The sequence below is a fragment of the Ictidomys tridecemlineatus genome, chromosome 10 (genome assembly GCF_052094955.1).
Source record: "Ictidomys tridecemlineatus isolate mIctTri1 chromosome 10, mIctTri1.hap1, whole genome shotgun sequence".
Classification (NCBI taxonomy): Eukaryota; Metazoa; Chordata; class Mammalia; order Rodentia; family Sciuridae; genus Ictidomys; species Ictidomys tridecemlineatus.
Genome location: NC_135486.1, coordinates 68,584,575 through 68,606,316, shown reverse-complemented (window position 1 = coordinate 68,606,316; position 21,742 = coordinate 68,584,575). Strand labels below are relative to the sequence as shown.

Sequence of the window (21,742 nt, the reverse complement as noted above, 5' to 3'; positions counted from 1 at the left end):
TCCCCTAGCTACAGTTCAGCTTTACTCAATAGTTTTTAACGTAGGCTCTTGTGTCAAAGCCTTACTGAACACGTGGCCATTCTCACAGGCACTATGTATGCACTTGCTGAATACAACTAAATTTGGTCGGTGACACGGTGCTTGCACAAGTTACCTATTGAACAATTAATAACGATTATAAAATTAAGAGAAGGAAGGCAAGCATTGTGGCACACACCTATAATCTCAATGACTCAGGAGGCTGAGGAAGGAGAATTGCAAGTTGAGGCCAGCCTCAGCAACTTAGCAAGACACTGTTTCAAAATAAAATAAAAGGCTGGGAGTGTGGCTCAGTAATAGAGGGCCCCTGGACTCAATCCCTAGTACTACAAAATAGATGGGGGATTAACCCACATATTGAGATGCTATCCTAAAAGCTAATCATGGTCTTAAGTGAGACCTCTAATACCCTAAGTATTAAGCCTTCTTGGAGGCAAACAAGCCTCGCTAACAGCCACAGTATGAGAAACAAATGTGCAGCTCACTTTGGACAGAGGAAGAAAGAAGCCTGGCTCATGTCAATCAGCAAACAGGCAAACCTCCAGATCCCACACCTTGGAGAAGGAAATGCCACAATACCTGACTCCTAGTGTTCTGGGCAAACTAAAACTGGAGAGGTGAACAAGGGTCTGTTCACGCTTGGGCACACAGAGGTAGCAAAGTCAACAAACAGATTCTCTTCCCAAATCTGGCTTCCTTCAATAGCCATAATCCCATGGAATTCACTTCTCAAACTAGGATCACTACCTTGAATGAAAAGCAACCAAGTGCTATGCTAGCTGCTCCCTCCTGGCACTTCAGGAGGAGACAGACATGTGGACAGCCCACAGAGGAGACTTCTCTGCAACAGGCTTTGCTTTGTTTTACTATCAGCAAGTTTTCACTTGTTTAAAGAGCTGCCCAATTTGGCAATCCCAAAGGCCATTACAGATCCTAACTAAAGCAACAGCCAGAATCCCCCGGCCACGCACGGCAAAATCACCAATTACCTCTGAGAGTTTGACGCACATGTTTTCCTCCCAGCCCTCTTCTGGTGGAGACTCTGGGAGGAACACCCAGTCTGCTCCACAGGCCAAGGCACTCACTAAGGCCAAGTACCTACATAAAACAAAATGACAGGATGAATATACGGAGCAGAAACCTTCCAGCCGGCCTACCAGAGGCACCCAAGCACAACAACAAGCCAGGTCAGTTTGTCACACTGGATTTGAACCAGGAGATGCTGGCTTCTCTGGGAGCCATACAATATGGGGTGCAGGACGCTGGAGGAGACAAATGAAAGATCCTTTCCACTCAAATCGTGTCTGTAGATACGTACCCACAGTGTCTCCCCATCACTTCTAGAACGAAGGTCCTCTGGTGGCTGGAAAGATATAAAGGGAAAATCCAGTCACCTCCACTGGGAACAGTATGGAAAGTGAACAGAAAAGTGCTCTTCCAGCCAGGTGAGACAAAGTCTGCTGCCTAAAGATGGCAGGTACCCAAGCTTCCAAAAAATGACTCATTTTCTACAAAAGAAAATACCACTATTAACAGTACTTCAGACTCTTTTGAGCAGAGGGGCATTAGCAGCAATTGCAGGTTCTAAGCACGTACTCTACACCTGCTGCTTGAGCCTAAGACTAACTTACACATTTGTTCTATGCTTTTTTCTTTGCTGGGCAAAATCAGGTGCTTCTGTCAAGATCCATAGCTGGAAACATCCCACGTAAAGTCATGAGTGTCACAGATCAGCTCCATGAACACCAATGACTACTGTCTCTCCAAGGAATGCAAGAGCCAACTGCTCTGAGCAATCCCTCCACACCTGAAGAGATGAAGTGGTTTCCTAGGTGTCTACCACATTCACACCTGGTCTGCAACAGAGGCAAACGGGACAGGTATGTGAGGACTTGGGAGGCCCTACCCTCTGGGTACTTTTCCAAAGTTCCAAGTCTCAAGCTTCTCATCCTCAAAATGGGAGGCACTTGCCCTATTTCCTATTCCACATGGTTTTTATGAATAGTGCTTCAGGAACTCTCAGCAGCCCTAAAGTGACGGGTAATGCCCTGCCATGAGTCTGGGCGGGCTTGGCTGAGCTGATGTGGCTCTATATTCCTGTCAACTGCAGGTTGGAATCCCAGCACAAGGCAATGCCTCTTCACTCTCCAACAAGCTCACTGGCTCCATCCCTTTACCTGCAAGCTATTCCTTCAAGGAAATTTTGGGCAAGGCTTTGGATAATTTAATTTTGTTGTCTAATTTTTCTCCCACAAGTGCATTTCCTTCTACGATCAGATTTTTTTAAAAAAGCAATATTTTAAAATTTAAAGTGAAAAGTAAACCAGAGAACAACTCTCTGTGCTTGGAACTGCACCATATTGACAGCCCTCCATAGCACCTTCGGCACAGCCAGCAGTAGTGTGTGAGCGCTGGCACATCACGTGCCTACAGTCAACACTCCTGGTTCCTACGGAGAATTTTACCTCTGGGCAGTGGTCATGATGGCATCAATGACTTCCATAATCCTGTGCAAGGCAGAGTCCGTGCCGATGGTCATGTCTGTGCCACAGAAGTCGTTGTCGATGGAACCCACCATGCCCACCACGTTAAGGTAAGAGTACTTCGTCACGGCTTCCTCACTGATCTTACCTGCGTTAGAAACAAGCAACACAGTTAAGAGTTGCCCAGGAACTAGGCAGATGGCCACAGGTAAAGAGAGCAAGGATTCTACACTTTTCTCTTCATTGTTTCCTCGGAAATATATGTAGCTTGCATCTATAGACTTAAGGAAAGAAAAGCCAGACAGAGTCAGAAGTCATCACAGAAGCGTGAGTGGGCACAGGGCACTTAACAAGAGCATCAGTACGTATGAACCTCTATTTTACCTAGCAACACCTTTGGAGAATGACTCACTATGAACAAGGTGACACTACAATCTCATAATTAAGTACTGAGACACAAATACCAGCTTCAGTTCCTTTCTCATGGCTCCACAGGGAGCTAGCAAGTTGGTGGGTATCCACCTACCTAGCACTGTCTGGACAGACTCACCTGGATCAGGCAGCTCTGCAAAAAAATAAATTAGAATGGCCAAAGGAGCAGGGACAGGCTTTGACCTGGACTCATGGCCACTATTCCTACTCTGTGCTACCAACAGACCTGTGTTAAGATCAGACAAGGTGGACGGCAGGATGCGGGAGGCCCTCGCCACCTCTGGCCTGGTGGTAATGCTCCAGTCCTAACTACAAACCTGAGCACAAATGCGTGAGCTCACCTTCACATCTTTCATGCAGTTGCTACCAGCCTGAGCGATACGCACTTTTATATCACACATCATATCATACAAAACCAACTGTGAAGGAGAGAAAGCTACAGGATACACAGGGTTCTCCAAGATGGCAGATCGTCATTGTCTAAACTCCTGCAACAACTCAGGTTTAAGTGACCGCAGCAGAGTCAGTGGGATGTACCACGATGGCTCAAAGGGTGGAAGCTGGCGTCTGAGGGCTGGCGTGAGTCCCAGCCATTCCCCTAGCTATGCGCTTCCCCTGTCACCTCTGACTCCTCATCTATAAAATTGAGACAAGGTAAAAACCTATCTCAGATGATGGCTGTGGGAATTCCACAGGACTATCTATGTAAAAGGCTGACTGCTTCCCAGCACACAGTGAGGCTTACCATCATCACTGCTATTATTTGAGAAACACAATTCAAATCCTGAAATGACAAGTTGTAAGAACCACCACAATGATACCCAATCTACTTGGCTACAGTTAAGAGGCTCATACAGTAAAAAGGACCCATAAATGTGCACAACTGCTATTTGTCCGTCAGACACAAAATAAAACTTTTACAAAGGCAAAATGTTTGCATTTCAAATCTCACTAAAGGCCAGGGAAGATGAATGGGGAAAACAGAAGCTCCAGAGACCAGTATGAGCGGACAGGGAAATGTACCATTCTTGGCCAACTCCACCAGCAGTTCGCTCCACTCCTTCCGGAAGATGTTGGCCCCTGTGAGGCTTCCGTCCCCACCGATCACGCACAGGTTGGTAATGCCCCACTGGACCAAGTTAGCAGCAGCCTGTAAGCGACCTTCTCGAGTGTGAAAGGCTTTGCAACGGGCACTGCCAATAATCGTCCCACCCTGGAAAAGATAAAATCATGTGTATTGATCTCCTTTCAACTAGAAAGAAGGCCAGATGGATCAGCACACGCAGACTGATGAGTAAACATGGGACTTTCAATTTACACTCTCCTTGTTGGCATGCCTTGTCAGCCCACTGTGAAAGTTGGTGATTTTCTCATTTTTAGACCCATATTGGAATTCTGTGGTGAAGGACACAGGTGTCATGCCCAGAGTGGCCAAGAAGGTATGGAGCTGAAGACAAACACAGCCACGGACCAAGTATACAGAGCATTTGAAATTCTGTGGTGTCACCACAGCTGTCCAGCAAGCCTGCGTGGAAGCTGTACCCACAGCAGGTGAGTGTGACCAGGTGCACACAGAATGGGATGCGGCCACCATGTGGTCATCAGCCATGACCCAAGAAGCAACTTGTGCTGCTGCTTCCAGGTGACCAAGGCTCCTTCCCTGAGTCAGGTTGCACCACAGGTTCAAGCATCACCAAGGGAACCCGAGAAACAGAGACTGGTTTATGCATTACATCCCTCCACCCTTTTCAGAGGCTAAATCTTGAGGAAACTGAAATCTGATCCCTCAAACTTCCAAGAGAGATAAATCATGAATTCTCATACTTAGCTGTTCAGAAAACTGAGGATGGTAGGTTTGTAGCATTTGGAGAAATGCAAGACTCCTTTAAATAACAAATACAATTATAAGAACTCCAGTTTGGACCAGATGCCTCAAGTGTCTGCTGGTGCTTAGGAACAGTGTCATCTCCGACTGCGTAGACTTCTACTGGGACATGGTTTGCTGGTATTCGTCTGGATACCCCAAGAGTGTACCGTATAAGTCACATCAGTTTATGAAGACCCATTTTAAACCACACAAATGCACATTCTTTCTACATTAAAATCGCCATCATTTAATTGGCCAAAGCATTATGAGAAAGTTCCCAATTTTGAAACTCTATTCATTAACAGCACCAAGAGTGATCCTGGTCTCACAATGCTAGTTCTAAGTGTGACTGTGACAGTATACAACCTGGCTCCCTCCGAGGCAGGCATGGGGTGGGAGGGGCAGAGGTCAAAGCAGGGTATGCTGGCTCTCTGGACTTTCACTTGACAGAGAGCAGCTGGAGGATTCTGTGACTTTTTACACCTGGAAGAAGAGTTAAATACCCAGAAATACCAAGGTTGGAGAGATAAGAGGGACAGAGCCATTCCCACCCTCACCAGCACCCTCCAACCCAGTAAGCACCTCCTATTATCCTGTCTCAATCACAATGGCAGAATGGAAAGTTCTTCTCTGTGGAATTCAGCCGACACAGCCTGAAGTCTTATGAGTATTGTTCTATCTAATTACTGATGGCTGTCAAAAGTTCCTTCACTTTTTGTCCAGGCACAGCAGAGCTAGGTGCAGATTGAGTCGTTGGCTAACATTACAATGTATATTCCACCAGCATCTTCTGAGCCAATGCGCTAGTTTGGTTTCTAATAAAAAGTACTCAAAATGAGTCATAGCATTAGTCTACACATTGTAAAAAACCAAACCACAAATTAGGAGCATTTCATGAAGTCTATTCTTTTCCACTTTTTAACTTGGAGCCTTCGCTGAGCTGAAATGTTCCAGGAAGGTATTAGGTTTAATCTCAGAGTAAACAACTGTTCCCCCCTGCAGTGGAGATCACCTCTTCCTTGTGCACAACATGGAAATCAGCTCTGCCTGATCTAGACCAGAACAGTGATGCAGGCTCCCCATTAAAGCTATAACCCTCAGGGCTCCCAGGCTTTGTTACATCCAGTGCCAAGAGACATGCAAAAACCTAATGAGCACAGAGATTTACCACTGAACACACAGCACCAACACACCAAAGTCACCTCAACTGTAGTCTTATCTAAAAAAAAAAAAAAAAATCCAGTTGCAGGGCCACAGGAAAACAGGCGATGACACACTCTGTATCACGGCCACTTCCTGGGTTTACATTATGGAGAGCTTCTTATTTTTAAAAATTTAATTAAATGGCAAAATAATGTTTTCATTTGATGCAAGCAGTAAGGAAATCACTAACAGAAGTCAGCACATAAATGTGTTTTCACTGTTACTGAAGCCCAAGTAAAAAAGGTTTCAAACTAAAACAGTTCCTCAAAGAGACATCGTGGTACCTACCACTTGTAGGATGCTGGACACGCTCTCCCATTTGGCTTCCACAATGTTAGAGCCTCCATCCACCATGCCTTGGTAGCCCTGGGCGAGAAAATACAGGAGGTCTTAAAAGTGGGTTGAACATTAATTGATCCCCAAATTACACAAAATGGAATCACAAATGGCCACAAATATAGTTTCCCCCACACATAAAGGTTAGAAGACAGCGCAATACTTGCACTAGATAATAGTATTACACTGTAATGAAGCCTCTGAAGTTACCCTTTAATAATGGAAGCTTTTTCCCAGACTTATCCAAACAGAAAATCTGGGAATAAAGTGTTTTGCCTACTATTCCCTAGTTCTTAGTTCTTAGGAAAAGGGACACATTTATCGTGAGTGTTCATAACTTGACACAAACTCAAACTGTTCACCAACACATTGCACACGTCAAAGCATCTTGTCAGCGTCCCAATTTGCCAAGGCAATTTTTTTGTTTGTTTTTGTTTTTTAAAGCGTAGGTGAATAATAATTCAACCTGTCTGATCTTGCCATTAGTGAAAATTATACTGCTTACATCCCCAAACATAGCATGACACACATTTTAAAAAGTGACATATTTTCCAAAAATAATCTGATTATTTCACATAAAGAAAACAATTAAAAAGTAAAAAAGAATGACTCAATGAGCAATTAGCATAGCATTCAAAGGTCTCTTCATTGTACACATGTGGTAAGTTGCTAGGAAATGACTCATTCTTCAATTTGCAAAGTCATCACGGATGTAACATTTGAAAAGTAACTAACTGCTAACTGCAGTGTTAAACTGTCTTTAGGAATAAAGAGATGTTACCAAATTGTAGGTCTAATTTTAACCAAATGTATTATAATGTATTCAGATGAGTTTTTTCCTAATGAAATCTCCCTGGAAGACTACATACTTATTTTAACATAGCAAAATATTTTCTACAACTTTTGGAATTTGTCTGCCAAGGCAGTTCTATGACTCATGTAAGACAAAAAAAAAAAAAAAAAAAAAACCACAATACCTTGAAGACTATGTTTAGCTTTTGATTGAAAAACAAAAACATTATCTGTCTCGTGGTCCCTAGTTCACAAGTGGAATCTAAGAGACCTGCAAAGGCAGCACCCAACCCACTGTCCTGCAGAAGTTTTAATGCAAGTCACTTGTTCACATCTAAGAACACGTCACAGACTCCAAAGTCATTTCAATTTCTTGTTTGAAATCCTTTTGAGCAATGTCAGAATAAGCATTAGTAACAGTCTAACTGATCACTTAGGAGACACTGCTTTCTTTCTGTTTCTTTTTCTTGCATATATATCTTTGAGTTGTAAATGGACACAATACCTTTATTTTATTTTTATGTGGTGCTGAGGATAGAACTCAGTGCCTCACACATGCTAGGCAAGAACTCTACCACTGAGCCACAACCCCAGCCCAGACACTGCTTTCTTTAGAAATAGTTTGGGCCAGTATTTTCAGGCATTTGTTGAATCTGCCATAAACAGAAAAAGAGCTACTCCAGCTGTAGATGGCTTTCTCTTTTAAGAAAGATAGATATATGTTTTTTTTTTTTTAATTAAAGACCCAGAGGGAATTTATTGGGCTGGTGTTATAGCAAAATACCTCTTCTTCCAGAAATTTTGTTCAGTGCATCCGTGCATCTTAATTGGATGGAGCTTGTTTTTCCAATCTGATTTCCTGAATTCTTCAGTCAATAATTGTTTGATCAGCAAACATTCCAGCCACAACTGAAAAACAAGCTGCTGAAAATGATGCACTTTGAAAGCATTTTTCTAGATGCTGTTACAACTGACTTCCTGTGAATGTAGTTATTGCATTCAAAGATTTATCCATGGGCTTTGATGCTTCCATGTGTACACATTTTCTGTTAGTTTGCTAGTATTAGGACTCCCCCAGTTTATATCTGAATAAACCAAAGCATTTCACTTACAGAACTTGAGAGTGAGCACACAGGGCCTCTGAATGGCTATGTGGGCTGCCTAATGGCTCCGCAATCTTACTTTATTCAAGACTAGGCACTGAATAAAAGGGGGCAGCAGAAAGTTCTCTGTCAGTGATTTTCAAAGTTGAGAGCTATGACTTTCTTTTTTTCCCCCGAGGGAATGCATATGTAGAACCTGAGATTGGAGAGTTCCGCCCCCATATGCTCACCTTTCTACTAGGGATCTAAAGAAATACTCTTGTCCAGAGATCTGAACAGTCATCTCATAAAAGTGTGCACATTATTCCATGGAAAATTCCAACAGAGAAAGAAGCCTTAGGAGATGTCCTTGGTAAGACTTCGCTCTAGAATAGGCTGAACACAGCAAATCATTATGTAGTCCTGTACTTGGCACTTTGGAAAACAAATAATATGGTAACACGGTTAATTTAGCCCTCTGGCACTATTCGAGTCCTTTAAGTCAAAGCTGACAGTGCACAGCCTCAGTGGTTACAACAGCAGGAAGAGACAGGTCACCTTCCTCCCAGAGAGAGGCTATCTTACAACTCAAAGGGGGCTCCCCCAGCCCCATAGCGACAAAGGTGGCAGTGGAAGTAACAGAGGCAGGGGAAGGAGCTCATGATCATTTGCAATTTAAAAATACTAACTGTGATGAAACTGGCTGAAGCTCCCAGCAACATGAAGCATGTCATCGCCGGCTGTCAGAGACAAATCTCACTTGAAGAATTTACCCTAAAAGCTGGCATGAAGTGAGCATTCAATAAAAGAAAAGAAAATGCTCATCCTGTAATTATGACAATGTCCCAGGACATGCACTGGCCTGTATTGCAGTGGAAAAGTAATAAGGCATGCGTCAGAGACCTAGGTCACACAGACTTTTTGTGAATCGATTTAAGCAACTTAAGCAATGCAGTCGCCATGCCCACGTGTTAGTGGGGGGATAGCCCAACCCCCGCAGACAGTGGTGGGAAGCAGCAGAACAGGAAGCAATGCAGAGGGACACACTCAACGGGGACAGTCGTTTTCCAGCAGACACAGTGGCTAAGCAGCTTTGGCTTCAATGAAGTTAAAAGAAAAGCAGTTACATTTAAAACATCAAAGAGACATGCCTGAATGACACACCATAGGCACGTTTGGAATTTTCAGCATGGCTGGGGGAAGGTGGAGGTCAGTGTCAGGAATGGGAGGGGTGAGATGGGGCACAGACATGTCCCTACAAGGTCAGCCCAGTCAAGGCCTGGCGTCTTGTTTCACCAGCTACCCCTGCACTCATATCCCAAGAGCACGGGTGTTATCTGGATTCCAGCATGTCTACAGAGAAGTCACCTCACAGCCTCTCCTCTAGTGGCTGGCATGCTGAGGCTGGAGAGGGGGCAGCAGCACTTCTGAGCAAAGCAGGGGACAGGTGCATGGGAAAGACTTTTGTGAGTCTGTCACAGGGTGGCATTTCTCGATTTTAAACACTGGAGAGCAGGGTGGTGCTTCCTATCCCAGAGGACGACAGTGTTTCCTCTGGCAAGGAGGGGGCTCCATTAGGAAAAGAAAATGATACCAATCTATTAATTAAAACTTCTTTATTAGTGTATTAAGTCAAGTCACAATGCTCAGGCCGGAACAAGGGACACTACATTTACATGCTGATTATTCAAGCTTATGGCAGATGGCCAGCTGGGGTGAACCTGGGCCTTCAAAGAGAAAGCTGGAAGCTGCGATGGAAGGGGGTACCCTGAGCCCTGAGGCCACAGGGAGGGGGAAAAGGTGCTACCACAACAGCTCTGGAGACTACAGGATTACCTGCCCATGCCCTTATTCCTTTACTGTAAGAAGGGTTTACACAGACATATTTACAATCTGCTCTTTTTAATAACAGTAAGATTAAGCAGTTAAAGTGATGGGATTACTCCTAGTGTTTATTTCAGGGTGTGCAAGAGGAGAGATGAACACTGATAATATTTACAAATGGCTGTTTATGAGTAGCATCAAACTAGTTTCTTTTTAAAACAAGAGACTTTTGGGTCATATTTAATGGTTCTTTTTAAATCTGCAAAATAGCTTTTGACAACAGGATATTGAACCCATATATCAAACTAAACTCAAGGAGACAGCCCTCTTCTGCAGGGTCTTCTTGCAGTCACAGCGGCTATCTGGGGGGCAGCTAAGGGTGACTTCCTACTCAGTGTGACCCACCCTAACCACGGCAATCGGCTGGACACAGTCTTGGCCACAAACCATTGTTCTTGCATCGCTAAGAAGCTAAAGGCTTCCATACCTTTAAGGAAAAACCCTAGCTTAAGGGGAAGAACAAGAAGGAGTCAATAATCAGCAGACTAGGTAGAAAAGAATGGGTTAATCCACCATCCCTCCCCAGCTCTCTGACACGTAAGCCAAGGGCTTCGCATGCACCACACGTAGGCCTGCCCCAGATTTACAGGTCTGCAAGCCACAGCCAGATAGAACAGCTCAGGCTAATATGGTGCCAGACTTTTACCAGAAACACCAGCTCCTTCCAATGAATACACTTTCACATGCCCTCTACCAGAGAGGAAAAAAAAGAAACTTCAATTCCCCTCTTTCATACTAACCTGCTTAACTGTTTTAGTCTGATGGTAACCTCCAAAGCTCTGGCAAAACACAGAAACTAGACTAAAAACAAAATTACAAATCCAATAAAATACTAAATGGCACCATCTTCTAAATTTGAGCCCACATATGTCAAGAATTGTGGTCCCCAATGAGGGTCGTTCTGCCAAGGGAACATTTTACCAATGTCTGGCAACATTTTTGACTGTCATGACTGAAGGGTGGGGGTGCTCCTGGCATCTCACTGGTAAGGACAGGATGCTGCTGGATATCCTGCAGTGTGCAGGACTCTGCTTCCTTCCCAGAATTCCCCAGCTCTGAATGTTATAGTGCTGAGGTCAAGAAAGAAGCTCCAAAATGTGGGCACAGTCTCAAGAGCTCAGGGAGAAGGCACCCACAGTTTCCAGCAGGTCTATAAATAAATCAGCGGTGGACCCTGACGCTGTGTCTGGTCACAAACAGCCCCCCTTGGTGCTAGTGTAAGGAGGCCTCTGCACTGGACAGAGGAAGACACAGGATTATGGGTTAATTTATTCATCTTGCCACCGAGATGCTTGCTATAGGTCCACAATCCTTTACCCAAACTCTGTGAGTGAGAGGCAGACCAAAATTCAAAAGACACTGGATTTTAGCAAGCAGTATGAACATTACTGCTGTGTAACCTGGGGCTCTCAGGAGCATACACCACCTCAAACCCACCCCTACAGACGTGGGATTCTGAAGATTAAGGTACAAATACACAGAGTGGGTGAGCCAGGATTTATAGGTAGCCTTACAGGCAGCCAGGATGTTATTGCTGAGTAAGTTAGAAAAAACTTGCAGATTTTAGAATTTTTTTTTTTTTTTTAATTTTTTTAATATTTATTTTTTAGTTTTCGGTGGACACAACATCTTTGTTGGTATGTGGTGCTGAGGATTGAACCCGGGCCGCACGCATTCCAGGGGAGCGCACTACCGCTTGAGCCATATCCCCAGCCCTAGAATTTTTTTAATTTCAGAATTACAGATACAAATTTTTAAATCCATAACAGAGAGGAAATGATTCTCCAAACCGATCAAGTAGATAACATTTATTGCTACTGAGCAAAGAGCCTGCTACTTGTACAAAGGCCCTCTGGTCTGAGGTGGGTCTGAGAATATGCTTCTAGTGAGCCCAACCAAGGTAAAGTAGATATTGAGGACTATCCTCCTGTAAGGAGAGAGCTCTTCCACTAAGATTACCGTTTGTGGGGAGATGGACAGGGGTATCATGAGAAGCACCTCATCATCTCTGGATGGGCAATTTCAATTCAAAAGAGTTCATCTTTGGGGTGTTTCCATTACACTCCACTAAGACAGAATTTTAAAATCCAGGTACAACTACATTCTGATATGTGACAGCCTCTATCTAAGGTGCCCACTCCTAGTAGAACTGTGGAGGTTCCTAAAGGAAATGGGAGCTGCCCGGAGCCAGGACTCCTCATTCCCGCTCCAGGAAAGGATAGGAAGAGGAGCCCACACCAGCCAAAATTTCCCTTAGCCACCGCTTCAGAGAGGAAAGGACAAATGCAGCCCCTACAGACCACTGGGTTCAGGCACCTTCGCTGCCTACCAGGCAGTGTGGACCTCAGAGCCCCAACTTTGCTAGTTGATAACCGTGATGGCTGACTTTGGGTGCTAGCTTGGCTGGATGGACGGCTGCTAGAGCCTTCCAGAGCACACTTCTATGAGGGTGTTTCAGGGAAGGCTGATGTGTGTGGGTCTCTGAACTGAGGAAGATCTGCCCTGAACGTGGCACTATCCAACAGGGTGGGGCCTGATGGAAGAATAAGCAGCAGTCCTGCTGTGCCCCTGCTGAAGAGTTGCCCATGGACCTCAGAATCCGGTTTCTTCAGTCTCTGAATGCAGACCTGTACCCAGTGGCCCTCTAGGCAGCCGTGGGCCTTCAGCCTGTGGCTGGGAGCTGCATCTCTCACATTGAGCTTTCCAGCTTCTTGAAGTGAGCAGCTACTGATTTCCTTGGACTGCAGATGGCCATAATGAGGCTTTTCAACCTCCGAGCTTATGGACCCATCTAACAAATCCCCAGCTATATCTTTAATGAATACAATGATGTAGAGAATAAATCTGGTTTGCCTCAAAAGAAAGACCACATGTTCTCAGTTACAGGCCCATGAGATGTGTTCCATACCAATTCCTTAATTTTAAAATGTGCCTAGTCTCGTACACATAGGTCTGAATATCACCAGAACACAGGTGGACAACCACAGTGCACAGTGGCCAATAAAAACAGATACACAAGGGCCAGGAAGACAAAACCATTAAATCCAATCAAGTTGACCAGTTACTATTTCAAAGATGAAACCCTCGTATATCCATCAGCCTTACCAGGTCCCCCTTCTACCAATATCCAAACCAAGTGCAGAGTTGACCCCTGGTTTAAGGGAGGGCTGCTCAGCCTCAACACTGCTCACATTTGAGGCCAGCTGGGCATCAGTGGTGGGGGCCACGTAGTCCATTTCAGAATGCTGGATGGCATCCCTGGACTTACCCACTAGGTGCCACCAACAAGAACCCTTCCAACAATGAGGTAACAAAAAAGTCTCAAAACACTAGCAAGTGTCCTTGGGGTCAGTCACTCCCCTGATCCTGGGCTGGGAGCCTGAGAGGTCAACACACCTTCCTAGCCCTAAAAATGAGGCGTAATGACCCAGAGAAAGTAAACTGTCTGGGATGGATCAGCTCCTTTCACTATGAAATAACAGAAATAACTTCCTTCCTCACAACTCGCACCCACAAAGCCGCCACCAAGATCCAGTCAGTCGCTGTCCTGAAGGCATTTGTAAAACAGGAGCATTAACACAGGCCAGGGATTGTAGCAGCCATTGAAATCACAAGGTTTCCTGGGGAAACATCCTGTACTTTGTTGAACTTGAACACGTTTTGCTAAAACTTCATCTGAGGCTGCTCCAACTCCAAAGAGCTCATTCACTTATTAGGAACAGCTTCCAGGCCAGAACACCAAATTCTCCCTCCAGGTCTAAGGCAGAATGCATACCTCACCTCTTAAAAGAAAAGAAAAAGTCAAGGCTGCGGAAACCACCTCAGGGTGCACAGGTATGCCTTGCAGCAGGAGCAGGAAAAGGCAGCCAGTGGGTGTAGGTGAGAGACTTGGAGACTGAATGCAAACTGGAAGGTAGTGGGGTGGAAGGAAGGATGATGCCCGTGGCACCGACGCTAATGTGCTCATTCCAAGTCAATAAGCAGGGGAAAGCAGCCATCAGAGCCTGGCCAGAGCCCAGGAATGGAAATTCACAAGGGCAATTTGACCTTAAACCAATCCAAACACAAAATGATAAAACAGTGGTCTAGAAACGCGGAGGTTAAAACCGTCATTTTAAAATTGCCCCAACCAGATAAGTACAAACAGAAACCACATAACACTTCCAAAAAAGCAAACCAAAACACAGGAAAGTCCTCTTTTCAGCAAATGATAAACAAATGGTTCTGTAGACAAATGAGAGAAGAATGGGAACAGACATTTCACAAAAGGGGAAAATGAGTTAGTAGATGTGCAGGGGAATCTCGCCAGCTCCCGGGGAGTCGCATGAATGCAGCCACACACGTATCTGGCAAGCATGGGTGGCACAGCGCTGAATGGGGGTGGGCCTCAGGCTGGGGTTAGAAATTTTTGAAATCACTTTGGCCAGACATTGGCATTAAAAGGACCATGAGTTTGGACTCAGTCAATGCCAGGTCTTGGCAGGTAGTGATATAAAACCCTAGATGGTTTAAAATATTATATAGATCTTGCAGTGTTACGGTGGATCAGGAATCATGGAAGTGAGGGCCAAGTACACAATGGGTCATCAATCTGATGGAGCATTTTGGATCATTTAAAGCAAGAGTTGGGCCAGGAGTGGTAGCACATTCCTGTAAGCACCAGCAAATGGGGAAGCTGAGGCAGTGACTTACTGTCACTCTGTTTCAAAAAATACAAAGGACTGGGGATGTGGCTGGGGGTGGGGTGGGGGGTGCGAAGCATCCCCGGGTTCAATCCCCAGTACCAAAAATAAATAAATAAAGGAAGAGTTGGAATCAATATACCAAACACAAAACAGTCATAATGGCAGGAATAAAATACAGCATATAAAATATATTTGCTCTACTTTTCAAGATGTACATATTCCCTTCCAGTCTTTTATATATACAATGCTGAGAGGAATCATACTAATAGTCATCTTAAGAAAAATTCAATCTTAAAAATAAACATTCTCCTCTTCCCATTTTTTTGAAGCTATGACTTCTAAATGTAAAAATTAAAGGTAAAATTTTCCAAATAGTTCTTAAAATAAATAATGTGGTTCAAACTCTATTAGCACCTTTCATCCAACTATTACTGATTCTGAAGTTGCCAGGGCCTCAAAAGTCAAAGACTAGGTGCCATTCCTGCTATTTGGTCACAGACTCTTCATTCTGAAACTAAAGCCTGAACTGACACTAGGGAGTAGGCCTGGGTTTCATATGAATAATGAAAAGCTCAAAGTGGCTGTTTTACCCCATTTCTCAGAGTGCTTGGTCAAGTTCAGCCCACACTGGAAAGGACTATATCACTTGTATGTGAATAAGAGCTACAGACAAATACCACCATTTGAGATTACTGATCCTCCAAATCAAGAAAAGGAAGTTGATAGCAAAATGACATGTGCTCAGTCTTATCTCCTTTCTTCCCTCACTTCCTGAGCTCAGCTTTGGGAGACAGGTGAGAGACAGGCCTGCAATGGCAGAGCTCTGATAGATGGGAGGCACAGATAAATAATAAATGGGAAGCAAACACTGACCTCATATATAAAGTACACTTTGGCCCCCACGTATATTCCCATGCGCACCACAGCACGGACAGCAGCGTTCATACCTGAGAAAGAATAGGAACAACTGTTACTCAAGAGCCTGTGGTTCTGCCATTAATTAACCGAGATTACAGGTAAATTGTGCAACCTCTCCTACGTCCCTTTTCCCGTATGTGAGAAGTGAGGGATTAGTGTAAGGATTAAGAGAAACAGGGAACGTAAAGCAAGGTCACCCATCTATGGATACAGTGGATACAGGGGATACAGCCATAACAGAACTCGGAGCACTTTCAGTTTGGAACATTGGTGCCTGGGCTTGGTGTGAGTTCCCAAGCAGCTCCACATGTGGCAGGTGAGCAGAGAAGACAGTCTTCTTGAAGTTAGCCACAGTCAAAGAAATCAATACTGAAAAGGGCAACTAGTCTGATTTGAGGAGTTGAAAAACTGGTTATTTCATTACCAGTATTAATGTAATAAACAATTAGGTGATGGATTTAAGTGCAATATAAGTCATGCAATTCTATTAGAAGATAAAAACCTGCCTAGTGTTAATATTAAACCTAACCAGGATAACTCAAGGACATCTTTCACATTTAAAAGAAACTAAGAGCAGCAAAGTGCAACGTGGAATCATACAAGTCCACTAGACTCGAATCTGCTTTGCTTTCCCCTTAAGTCCCATTTCTTCAGGCTGACAACTGACTGGAATTGCCCCCCGCAGGCATGGAACCTGAACAGACCTGCATCACTGCTCTGGCTAATGAGCTAAGAGCATCAAGAGAAAAATGGAAGGACTGAGGACCAGGTCCAGAAAGATGCCTTCATAAGGGGGAGACACTCTAGCTTTCAGCCAAACTGCTCCCAGACATTCAACCACTCCCAACTGCCTCCTCCATGTATTTACATTTTGGAAACAAATATCAGAACCAGAGATGTCACAGAATACACAGACAATGTCTTTTGGTAAGTAAATGCCCCATAAAAATGAGCTGTAGCTCTTCAAAAGTATACTCTGACCCATGAGGAGACTAAACTTGAGCATATTTATATGGTGAATTGGCCCAGAAGATGGTTTTAAAAATCCTAAATTATGCTAGGCCAGTTCTGCAGTTCTGGAATAAGTCCATTACCACTGGAAGGCTGCACTTTTGAATGACAATATCCCTTTAGCTGAAAACCTTCGGATTGTATGTCTTAGAAATAAATGTATATGATATACATTTGATGTCTATGTACATGTGTATATCAAGTACCCTTATCACTTCATATTAAAAGCTAGTTTACTTTGTAAAGAAATTTTAACAACCTGCTGAATTTACTGGGGGCCATCTCTCAAGAAGGTCAAACTTGATGGCATGGTGGGTGGCATGCACCTGTAATCACAGCAACTCAGGAGGCTGAGGCAGGAGGATGGTGAGTACAAAGCCAGCCTCAGCAACACTGAGGTGCTAAGCAACTCAGTGAGACTCTGTCTCCAAATAAAATTTTTAAAAAGGGCTAGGGATGTGGCTCAGTGCTTGCCTGACATGTGTGAGACACTGGGCTGGATTCTCAGCACCACATATACATAAATGAAAAAGAAAAAGGTCAAACAGCATTTCTAAGTATAATTGGATTCTTTTATCCTGGTAATTTTCTCTTTCCCCTCTACTCACTCTTGCTCAGCACCACAATTTTCTTCTGTGCCATTGAAACCAATACCTCCAATTGCTCCTGCCTATAAAAATGACATCTTTTCCTAAACTTTCTCCCTGAATTTATGTCCTGCTAACATCATCCACACCAGAAACTGGCCAGAGTGACTCAAGCAATTTCTTTTTTGTGTTTTTGCAAATAACTTATCAATACATTCTGTTAAACAGACACATAAAAGCCTCCCCCAGACCTTTGAAAACTTGATTCGAGGCTGCATGGCTATCTTCCTGAATATAGTTCCATACTTCTTTCCTGTACACGATTTTTGAAGTTTTTGTACTCAACATCAGCACAAATGTTTTGTTTTAAACCACTCCAGTGCCATGCTCCCCTCCCCCTCCCCCATGACTCCTTGCTCTGGGGACTCTTCCTTCCTGCCTGGGGGCTGCAGGAAGTGCCTGTCAGCATCCCCTGCTAACACTCCTCTTTGGAGGCTCTTCCTCAGCCTCCCAGACGACTTCCTGGCCTCCCCCTCATCTGTCTCTCCTTATCCCCTGCAGGGAGAAGCACCTGCCTCTTGGCACTCACATCTGTGGCAGGCATCTTGCCTTACACTTAGGGATAAAAGCAGCAATTTCCAGATCCTTCCAACAGACTGTGTTGTTCTAGGACTTAATGCTACAGTCACTAAGAACAGGTGGATTAGCCACCAAAGATATACCTGTATAGATACTGGGTGGCACCAGGGGATAAACTGTACCACAAGAACCATTTTCCCATTTACTCTCCTTTACTCCCCTCTTCTCTGAACAATAATGTTCCCCAGGGCCTTTCATAAAGGCTCGTAAATGAACAATCCTGGGGATTGAGAAATGTCCAAGGAAAAGAAATAGCAAGAGGACTGAAATTTTTAAAAGCAAGACACAAAAGACAAGGTGAGCCCCGGGGGCCTCCTCCAAGCACCTCTCCGCCTCTCACCTGGGGGAGAAAAGCAGGCTTCCCCCCGAGGCAGCTCTCCTAAGCTGGCAGCAGCAGCCCCCCCCCCCCCCCCCCCCCCCCCCCCCCCGCAGGTCTTGCTCAAACCCCCTGGGGCAGGTGGGTTGGGCCTTTGTTGGCATTTCCTAACAGGCTTCCAGCTGTTATGGGAACCACATTGTGAGAAGCTCAGCTCTAAGCCCTAGGGGGTTTTTCACTTGCAAGTGACCCTAATGGAGAAAACCAGCTGGCCTTTTTTCACTTCTGCAGCTCAGGAGCTAGGAGCAGCCTGTTTGGGACCAGGCAGGAAGCCTGCTAAGATTCTGCCACCTTGAGGGGTCCCTGAGAAAACTGGGCTCTCGGGAATAAACTGATTTGCCCAAGGTAACAAAATCAATAAATGGTGAAGTGGCAATTTAAACCTTCCTCTTCTTTTAACTTAAAAGGCTCTCCAGGTTCACCTATTACAAAGACCAAGTGTAGGAATCACCAAAGCAGGCTTCGGAAGGAGGCTTCAGGATAAGAATGCCTGCAGGGGCCAGATTCTCATTTCTTTGCTTAGGGGTGGGGCCTGATAGGATCGAAAGCTCCCAGCTTTGGGGTGTTATCTACTCTGCAAAGGGCGGCCTCCCCTGCCTCCCCTGAGCACTGTAGGTAGAGCCCTGAGAAAGGAGAACCTCAAAAGTGTTCTAGGAGGGGTCATAGCAGGGAGCCAAAGATTGAAGGACCGGAGGCAAGGCGGGAAGAAATAAGCAGGAGAGTCACCAATCCTTGCAAATCTGACTGGTTTTACAGCCTCGTGGGTCAACATTCCCAGTTTCCTCATTTTGCTTAGGGCTGTCCTTGGGCTCAGCCACTAGGCCTTTTGGGACAAAGGGCCATTTCAGGGTTCTCTACTCAACACTCAAGCTACTGTTTTTAGAGACAGCCCAGTCCCAGTAGGGTTCATTCATTCTGTTTGGGTTTTGGTAGCCAGACCAGGGAGACAATAATGTTCATCAGCATTTCCGTGGGAAAATGTTATCCTCCTACTGAGCAGGAATCCTGGTATTGGGAAAGTAACCTCTTCATAATTTGCCAAAATCTAATCCTCAGTCCTCAGGGAACACAGAATCCAGGTATGGAAAGCATAAAGACAAAAACAGACCTTGAGACAGCTAGTAATGAAAAACAAGTGATAATTCAGTGCAACAGAATTATTATTAATTATTAAGGCCAGATTATTATTTTCTTGATATTACACATTTTCAATAGGTTCTCGCTCAACTTTAGTGCAACTAACAGTGATCAGGTAATTTCTTTCCTGAGGTCCAGAGTCTTGCATGTGCCACCAGCAGGGCCTGGCAAGAAAGCACCAGGTTAGTCCTCATTTGTGGGCTACTCTGAGGTGGCCTCCCAGTTTCCAAATGCTTGAGACTCTGCTCTGATAAAATTTATATTGTGCATCATTAGAAATGATACTTTTTGAGGAGATGGAAAGGCTAACTATACTGATCTGATCATTATACACCATATACATTCATCAGATTGCAACACTGTACCCCACAAATTAGTACAAAATATTTTGGGCTAATTAAAAATAAAACGTATTAAAAATGAGAAAAATATTGATTTAATAAAATACTTGGGACCCATCCTTTTACTTCCTTTCTTATCCAAATAGTGGAATAAATTTCCTCACTTGACCTTTGACAGCATTGAGCCACTTTTCTTGAATATTTCATAGTACTTACCATATTCACTCACTAATTTCGGTATTTATAAATTCCTTTTTTGAAAAATAAAGTCAGGTTGCTGGCTTCTCTTACAAAAGACGAATTTAAAATATACTAAAGTTCTCCCTAAAGCTTTCTCTTTGGGCAGGTGGGAATCCCAGGGGGAATCCTGTTGGGATGCTGGCTCCCTCATGGTTCAAAGTTATCAAGCCAGGAAGCCTCTCTGGACTGCCCAACCGCAGCTGCACCCACCGCAGCTGCACCCACCGTGGCTTAAGTCAGGGAGGGGATAACTGCAGACACATCTGTGAGGAGGCCTTCATCCATTCCACCATCTACAGAGTCACATGGATTGTACATCTCCTGCTTGTTAGATACTGCTGGGATTCAACATTGACAAAACAGACCTTGTTGCAGCTTGTTACAGACAGAGGAGACCAATAAACATGACAGGCAAATAAAATATACCCACTGGTAAAAGGGCACAAGTGCTAAGGAGAAAAATAAGCAGATGAGGGCAGAGGCCACCTAGGGTGTAGAGGGGGCCAAAGGCTGCAATGGTCCAGTAAGAATTGGAGAAGGCATTCCTGAAAACCTGGTGTTTGAGGAAAGATCTGAAGAAGATGAAAGTTAGCCAGTGGGCATCTAGAGAAGAACATGCCAGGCCAGCAAAGGCCTAAGAGAGCATCCTGGGAGTGTGCGACCTTCAGGGTCCTCTGCAGAAGTCAGGACCATTTCCAGCTGTTCCCCTGCCTACCTCAAAGCTCTCACATAAAACTCACGGGGATCTTTTAACTACAGGTGGTAACACACCCGTGTCTCTCTCACTACACTGTCCAGAGAAACATGCGTCTTGCCCAGATTGGGATGTGCAGTAGGTACAGCACACAATGGATTTCAAAGACTTGGTGTGGAAATAATTTAAGTAACTATGTTCTGAAATAGTGGGTTAAAGAAAATAAATGTTTTAATGTGAAATCGAATTTCATTTTTTCCGTTTACTGTGAATAATGGAGCAACCATATCAATTGAAATTACCTATAAAACACCAACTACCTAGGCAAGCTTCATTCCCACTGGACAGAAGAGGTCCTGAGTGCTTAATCCTTGATGCATTGTGCACATCTGGCCACATTGATGACACAAAACTCTTCAAAGCCGGTGAACCCATTCCAGGAACACCCATGGAATTTTAATTTCCTGTGGGTGGTTTTTCACAATCCCTCCCCCAACTTTTTTTTGCCTGCTATTATGAATACTGCTGTAAAAAAAATACCCTTTAGCCATCCTACCTGTATCAACCTCTGCTCACATAACTCTGCTCACATACCCTAGACCCTCCACCCCCTCAAACCTCCATTAGTGGCTTGATCCTGTTCCTAACAACTCTCTAACCTCAGGCTCTCTCAGGCTCCCTGCCCCCTCCCTGCTCCACTCCACAAAGCCACCTTTATCAGAGGTAGCCAGTAACCTTCACACAGCTTCCAGTTCACACAAGGTAAATCCAAAGTCCTCACCTGGTCTACCAGTAGCCAGGACCCGCCCAGGACCACTTCCTCCCACTGGCCCCAGGGCTCCCACTTCCTGCTGGCTCCTCCCTCCATGGAAACAGCAGCTTCCTGCCCCCCCATCTGCATAACCTCAGCCCAGACCCAAAACCCTGAGAAGGAATGACAACTGTCTGAGCCTGAGGTGACTGTATGTCACTGTTTCAGTCATTTTTCTAATCTAA

At 44.6% G+C, this 21,742-nt stretch overlaps 1 protein-coding gene across 7 annotated transcripts in view; it reads right to left on the bottom strand.

Moving 5' to 3' along the window:
• The window catches only part of Pfkp (phosphofructokinase, platelet), a 55,324-nt gene that overhangs the window by 27,634 nt on the left and 5,948 nt on the right, over positions 1–21,742 (bottom strand). For 2 of the 7 annotated variants that reach the window (XM_078023140.1, XM_005320332.5), the window contains exons 2-7: positions 15,677–15,750; positions 6,313–6,390; positions 3,978–4,167; positions 2,505–2,670; positions 1,358–1,402; positions 1,029–1,137 (exon numbers count right to left, since the gene is read on the bottom strand). In XM_078023140.1, the coding sequence (XP_077879266.1) occupies positions 1,029–1,137; positions 1,358–1,402; positions 2,505–2,670; positions 3,978–4,167; positions 6,313–6,390; positions 15,677–15,750 (662 nt within the window). Of the gene's footprint in view, positions 1–1,028; positions 1,138–1,357; positions 1,403–2,504; positions 2,671–3,977; positions 4,168–6,312; positions 6,391–7,936; positions 8,057–15,676; positions 15,751–21,742 lie in introns of those variants that run through there. The other 5 variants (XM_078023136.1, XM_040277243.2, XM_078023137.1 and 2 more) reach the window with 5 other exon arrangements.